General features: G+C 35.4%; 1 protein-coding gene across 2 annotated transcripts in view; it reads left to right on the top strand.

The window, feature by feature from the left end:
* Nucleotides 1–3,914: 3,914 nt before the first annotated feature.
* The window catches only part of LOC115230714, a 37,902-nt gene continuing 34,370 nt past the window's right edge, over nt 3,915–7,446 (top strand). For both annotated transcript variants that reach the window (XM_029800848.2, XM_036499776.1), the window contains exons 1-4: nt 3,915–4,033; nt 4,217–4,291; nt 4,978–5,034; nt 6,714–6,985. In XM_029800848.2, coding sequence (XP_029656708.2) covers nt 3,925–4,033; nt 4,217–4,291; nt 4,978–5,034; nt 6,714–6,985 — 513 coding nt within the window. In that variant the 5' untranslated portion in view covers nt 3,915–3,924. The remainder of the gene's footprint in view (nt 4,034–4,216; nt 4,292–4,977; nt 5,035–6,713; nt 6,986–7,446) is intronic.

Genomic DNA, 7,446 nt, shown 5'->3' with positions numbered 1-7,446 from the left:
AAGAAGATCGTCTCTATGCAACAGCTCAGCTACTGGGAAAGGTTGAAACAGCCAAGACTCTACTCCCTATAGAGAAGACGGGAGAGGTATGCAGTAATATATATCTGGAAGATCCTGGAAGGAATTGTGCCAAATTTTGGCATTGTAAGCTACACCAATGCTAGAACGGGACGATACTGCATAGTGCCAAAGATTCCAGCAATGCCATCACGCTTCAGGACCAGCTTCTGCAACAGCCTGGGTTTTAAGGGCCCACAGCTTTTTAATATTCTCCCAAAGAGTCTGAGGAACTTGCACAAAGTAGATGTAGCGGTTTTTACATCAAAGCTGGACATCTTCCTGTCGAGAGTCCCAGATGAACCTACCTCACAGCAAGAGGTGCAAATGAGAGTAGCTATATCAAACTCCATTCTTCACCAAGTGCCACATGTTAGAGGAGGCTCTTCGTAATAACAGTGTAGCACAAAACGGAGGTTTTTGCACATAAGAGGTGCAGCAACATCAAAGGAAAATTAACCAAGAAGACAGCCTTCGTGTGCGGCAGATGCACAGGGGCAATAGACACCACAGATACTCAGAAAACAGATTCCATCACACTCCAGGGGAAGAAACTAGAAGTAGTTGATAGCTTCCGCTACCTAAGTGACCAAGTTAGTAGTGGGGGTGGATGCTCAGAGAGTGTCACCACTAGAATAAGAATAGCCTGGGCAATGTTTAGAAAGCTGCTTCCCCTACTGGCGACAAAGGGTCTCACGCTCAGAGTGAAAGGTAGATTGTACAATGCATGTGTGCAAACTGCCATGCTTCACAGCAGTGAAACGTGGGCTGTGACTGCAGAGGACATGCGTAGGCTCGAAAGAAATTAAGCTAGCATGATCCGCTGAATGTATAATGTCAGTGTGCACACACGACAGAGCGTCAATGCCCTGAGAGAAATACTGGACATAAGAAGCATCTATGTGGCATGCAGGAGAAACATTTGCGTTGGTATGGTCATGTACTACGGATGGATTAGGAGAGATGTGTGAAGAAGTGCCACTCTCAAACAGTTGAAGGAATCAGGGGTAGAGGTAGACCCAGAAAGAAATGGAATGAGGTGGTCAAGTATTACCGTTGAACGTTGGGCCTCACAACAGCAATGACAAAAGACCAAGACCTCTGGAGATATGCTGTGACTGCAAAGATCCAACAATTGAATTGAGTTCATGACTCACAGGACAGCCTGCTGTTCTTACCTTGGATCTTTGGGCAACCTGCTGTGCTTGAGGAGACCTATTGAGTCAAGTACATCAACATCAAAATAAAAATCAAATGGAAATTGTAGTTGTGATACTCATGCCAGTAAAAAGCACCATCTGAACGTAACGGAAGCCAGTTCTGCCTTGACTGGCATCCATGCTGATGGCACATAAAATGTACTAACCGATCGTGGCCATTGCCAGCCTCCTCTGGCCCCTGTGCTGGTTGTACGTAAAAAAGCACCCACTACACTCACGGAGTGGTTGACATTAGGAAGGGCATCCAGCTTTAGAAACTCTGCCAGATCAGCTTGGAGCCTGGTGCAGCCTCATGGCTTCCCAGACCCCGGTCGAACTGTCCAACCCATGCTAGCATTGAAAGCAGACGTTATTTTGTGTGGTGAGGTAGTCTTTTAAAAATACATGTCATGCTGAAACTTGTAGCAATGCTTTAATAAAAATTATATTGTTATGCACATTCACTTCTGTGCATTCCTGGGTTAGATAGATTTAAGTGGCAGATTTTCTACAGCAAAATGGCTTTTCTTGTTACCGACCCTCACTTTCCAGATGCCAAGATAATATTTTCCAATGTTTTCATGGAAGATTGAGAACAAATGTATGATGTTGGCACTTGTTTACAATCATATGACGTCAAATCAGAGAGGCACAAATACACAGCTGCATGCATGTTCAACCATATGCACAATAGGTTTCTTTCTGTTCCCATCAAGCAAATCCACTCAAAGCTATGACTAGCTTGTAGCTACAGTAGAAGACACTTGGCCAAGGTTCCATGCAATAAGACTAGACCTGAAATTACATGGTTAGAAAGTGAACTTATTAATCACACACACTCAGAGGCTAATTTTGAATCATTCTTCAAGTAAAATCTACTTTAGTTCCTTCAGTGACAATGGCAGAGGGTTGCATTGAGATCTGGTGGTTGTTGTGGCCAATTCAAGTCCTCTACATCACTTTTGCGCTCTTCCTACCAATTTTGAATAACATTTGCCATGTGAATCAACACTTTATTGTCTTGAAAGATTGCACTACCATCAGGGGACAATATTTGTACCTGATCAGCCAAGATAGTCAGATAGCTCTTGCCATTAACTTTGCTATGTAGAACAAATAAAGGGCCTGGAGAATTCTGAGATATAGCTGCCCAAATCATCACAGAGCCACCCACACTTCATGGTAGGGGCCAAGCAGTCAGGATTGAAGGCTTCTTTGAGCTGTCACCAGGTATAAACACACTCTGAAATGGGCAAAAGGGTGAATGATGATTCATCAGAGATGACATTGTCCCACTGAGTCAGTGACTACTTCTGATAGTCAGGACACTTTTTACTGCTTATGTTGACGGAGGACAAGAGAGGTTTAGCAGTTGCAGCTCTCCCACACACTGAAGGATTTTGGTTTATAAATGTTTGGCAAAGTTGTGATTTAGCCCTACTGTCACTTTTGCTGCCAAAGTTCAATGATTTTTAGACACAGTACATTTCACTATTCTGCAATCCCTCTCTCTGAGCTTTGCCTTCTATCCAGAATTATGCTTGTTTTGGAATGTCAACATTATTTTAGAGACCATGCTTTTCAAAATATTAAGTAATTCAGCAGTTTTAGTAACTGCAGCTCCAGCCATTTGTAGTTCCAACAATTTGTCCTCATTAGAAATTAGATAGATCATGCATTTCAACTTATTACTTAAATATCAATATCTACATTTAAAAAAATGGGCCTGTATCATGATGTATAAAGCATACATAATACCTTGTACATATGAATACATATATTAAAAACAATAAAAACTTTGAATTTGTCATATTACCTATAGAAAAATCAGTTTAATGAAAAGTACCCTTTGCATTATTTTGTCCAATTTCTTGAATTCTGTGTGTGTATTGACTGCTTTGTGTATTTTCACTCCATGCATATATGCTAATACACAAATGTGTGTGTGTTTGTAGAGAAAATTACCCAATTCTTCAGGTTACCATATTGGAATAATGGTTGTTTGAAGATTTAAGTGATTCCTTTACAAGAAAATTGTCAATAGTCACCATCCTGGTTTCAAACATCCAAATTAAATTAATTCCTTGCCTTATGGAGTTGAATTTTTTTTCTTCCATTTGTTTTACTACTAATACCCACATACACACACACAATGCTGGCATGTATGGGTGTGTGGTTAGGGATTTTTGAGATTTGATCCTACTGCATGGCACTTTGGCATGTGTCTTCTGCTCTAACCTTGGATTATCCAGTGCTTTGTGAATGTAATTTGAGAGAAGAAAGCTGCCTCCTTTGTGTGTGTGCATATGTTCATTGGCGTTTGTCTCCCTGCATCTTCACATCCACATCTTGGGTAGTGGTGACATTTATGTCCCACAGCTCAGCAGTTCAATATGCAAAGACCATTGGAGTAAAATACTTTACCTAAAAACAAATACAAGTCGGAATCAGAAAAGGTATCAAGCTATATAATACTGCTTTAAAGTCTTGCTTAAGCCATGCTCTCATGGAAAAAGCAAGCATAAAAAAAATTATGGTGACACATTTTCTCAACCATGCAAATAGTGGAAATATTATATAAATCAATGAAAAAGTTTTTTAAAAATTCAGTTTATCTCATCTGTTTATTTTGCCACTTTCATTTTTTGTTTCCATTCTTGTTAGATAAATGCCTGCTGTAGTTATGGACATTGAAGTACCCAGTTGCTCTAGAAAACAAGTAACTGATGATGTCATAGAAAATGTTCATATTTCATCTCAGAATCTGCTTTTTGATGGTACGTTTTTTAATATTAAATTATTTTCTACATTCCATTCCTGTATTTGTACAAAATTTGAAGGACATAAAGCCAATAAGGTACCTAACAAGCTAGTGTTTTTCTATATCATAATATTCCTTCTTTAATTTCTCAGCTGTTATAATTGGTAATTTTCATTGTTTATTCCTTTTTGTCTTCCAGTGAATCTTGACTCTGCTGAAAATTCTGATATATTCAATGAAATGCCAAGTTTGGACCAGGAGGCAAGTAAATCAGGTAAAAAAAAAATATTGAAAGTTATATACAACATCAAATTATTTAGGGTCCAGCTTAATGTAATGGTGATTTAATTATTCAGGGTATCAAGGATGTGTGTTTTGTGATGTTTAGAATCTTTAAATATATGCTAAAGATTCTTTAAAAGAAGTTTGACTTTTTATATATAATGACTATAACAACAGCACTAATTTTTGTATGCTATGATGTTGAATTGTGGTTAGTGTTTAGGTAAGGAACATGTTCTATATAGCAACAATATTAACTTATATATATTCTAATCTGAGTTTTAGGTTAGTGTCTAGGTATGGAATATATGCAATTTAGTAATAATACTGACTTTATATTCTAATAGGTATTGTAATACCCCAAAAAGTCCTTAAAGGTTATATATTAAAATTTTTTTACAAATCTGAAACTAGAAGTCTTTTAAACATATTTTCCTTCTGGTTATAATAGCAACAAAATTCAATTTGTTTTTGACCTATTTCTTTCCTGCTCGTTTTTCCTGTAAGTGATTAGCTATGATAGTTTAAAACAGAATATTAACAGCATTAAGCTCACCAGTCTCAAAGGATTGGCAAAGCAGGTTCTCTTCATAAGCTCTATGTTTTATACTAACTAATCCTTAGGCTTATATATTTTTTGACTATAAAAATACATTGCAATATTCTTAACATTTTCAGACTTTGAGTTGCTACCTTCAATTGGACCTCTGCACCGAAATCCAAAAGATATTGAAAGTAAGTATTTATTAGTAATCTACAAGTTGCTTTCAACTTGCAAATTAGAAATTCATAATTTACATAAAATACTCTGCAATTACTGAAGTATTGCTATTGAAAAATGTTGAAAATCTTCACTATGCTAAAGAAACAGCAATTTTATTAAATGTTTTCATTTTGTAAAACCTTTGCCCCATTCATCAGCCATCTGTCCATTCTTCAACAACTTCATGTTCCTTCTATACTTGTGTTACCAGCAGTGGTATTGTCCATACATAGCTATGTTCATTAAAGGCAGCCTGTAATGTTACATGATATAATCACTTTATTTTTAACAGAAAAGTTCTGAGAGTCATAGTCTTCCTGACAATTTCTTTCCGTACACTTTTGTTAGTATATAGAGCATTTCACAATTATTAATGTTAAAATATTTATTGAATTTTGTGATGTTTCTTCAGCTTTGTGGAGGTTTTATTTTACTTATATTTTTATATTATTTTATTATACTTATACCCTGTATGTATATAATTTCATATTTTTAATACAGTTTATTTTGTCATTCAATTTATTTATCAAGCATTCTATAATTCAAAATTTACTTTGAGTTCCTTGATGAAGAAGACATCAACAGAATAGGTTATCAAATATCTAAAGCAGTTGTTTTATAGTAAAAGCTTTTGTAATGTAGTACCTTAGTGGTCATTTACCTGCACATGAGTTTTAACATGAGTACATAAACTTAACCAAATAGTAAGGTGGATTAAGATCATTGTGGCTTGGGTCTAAGTCCAAATACTAGAGTAGCTTTTATCTCTCACTACCTTTTCAAGGCCCTCTAGGGTAATTTGATTGCACAATTGCAAGCTAGCAAAGTACTTGTCACTTTCACAGTACTTTTGTATTTAACCCACCATATCCATTTACTTTGAGGTAGATTTAGCCATTTAAGAGATAAGTCTTTACTATGGTAACAGAATACAAGCTGCTGACCTCCTCTAATTGTTTCTATAATCCAGTTGCCTCAGCAAATTACTAGTAACTACTACACATACTGTAGCTGATAGTTTATCATTATTTTTGACTAAAGCCTTAAAGCTCTTTGATGGTGATGCTAAATAATTTCTTAGACATCAGCCTCATCATCAAATTTAAAAGGATGTGTTATTATAATCATTTCTAACATACACAAAATACTGAAGGATTTTTCAGCAACAAGAAATTTTAAATGATGCTCAAACATTTATCTAAAGCATTGAGACTGACAGACATAACTGAAATGAATAGAAAGTCTTTGGATTCAGTTCATCAGAAGTTTCTCTATTGAAAGACCATAATAATGACAATAATAATAATAATAATCCTTTCTACTATAGGCACAAGGCCTGAAAATTGTGGGGAGGGAGTAAGTCGATCACATCGATCCCAGGACTTAACTGATACTTAATTTATCGACCCCCAAAGGGCTGAAATGGAAAGTTGATCTCGACAATGTAATAATAATATCTATCAAAAAATCGTTAACTGATAAGAACAGAAACTATTTTTGAGTGCACAAAAGGAAATCTCTCTTGTCTTTTTCCTTTTTGTTTTTTAAATGTTTATGACTTAGAAATTTTGTCTGTTCTGATTGTATATTTTAGATGTTTGTGTGTATGTAGTTTTTGATATTTATCATTTAACATTTTTTCTACATTTAGGCCCTTCAGCTTCAAATGGATGTTGTGGTTTTTATAACTTGGGAAACACTTGTTTCATGAATGCAGGACTTCAATGTTTATTTTGCAATATGCATCTTGTTAAATATTTCCATGAACAATTTGTGTTTGATGATCTAACCAAAGATACACTTACTGGGAAATTTTGTCAGTTAGTTAGGAAAGTATGGAGTGGACATTTTTCACTTATCCATCCTTTGGACTTCAAAAATACACTTGGAATGTATTATCCTCAATTCCAAGATTTCAGACAGGTATGTTTACTATTGCATTTTTCTGTACCTTATTCTATTTGTTGAAGCAGTTTTTCATTTCTTTAGTTTAATAAGATATCAAAAAATAATACTTTACAATCTTCCCACTAATGTCCCATGTTCTTTAAGCAGTATTTACAGATCTAGAAACTGTTTAATCCTTTAGCATTTAATCTGGCCATATCAGCCCAAATATTCTACCTGCTTTATATTAAAAATGACCAGTTCCAACCTCTCACACCTACCCTACAGTGTCATTCTAAAAATGTACAAACACACCATTGAAATCCTGAAGCTACCAGATAAGGCATGATTAATTGCAAATGATTTGAATAAATAAGCATTGCTTTTGACAGAATAATGTGAATGCTAAAAAGTTAAACTTATTTGATAAATTATTCAAATGTCCCAAAAGTAACAATCTTTTATCTATCAATCAGTAGTCTATCATTGAATACTTA

This window comes from Octopus sinensis, unplaced genomic scaffold (genome assembly GCF_006345805.1).
Source record: "Octopus sinensis unplaced genomic scaffold, ASM634580v1 Contig16178, whole genome shotgun sequence".
NCBI classification, from domain to species: Eukaryota; Metazoa; Mollusca; class Cephalopoda; order Octopoda; family Octopodidae; genus Octopus; species Octopus sinensis.
This window is presented reverse-complemented; position numbering and strand designations above follow the sequence as displayed.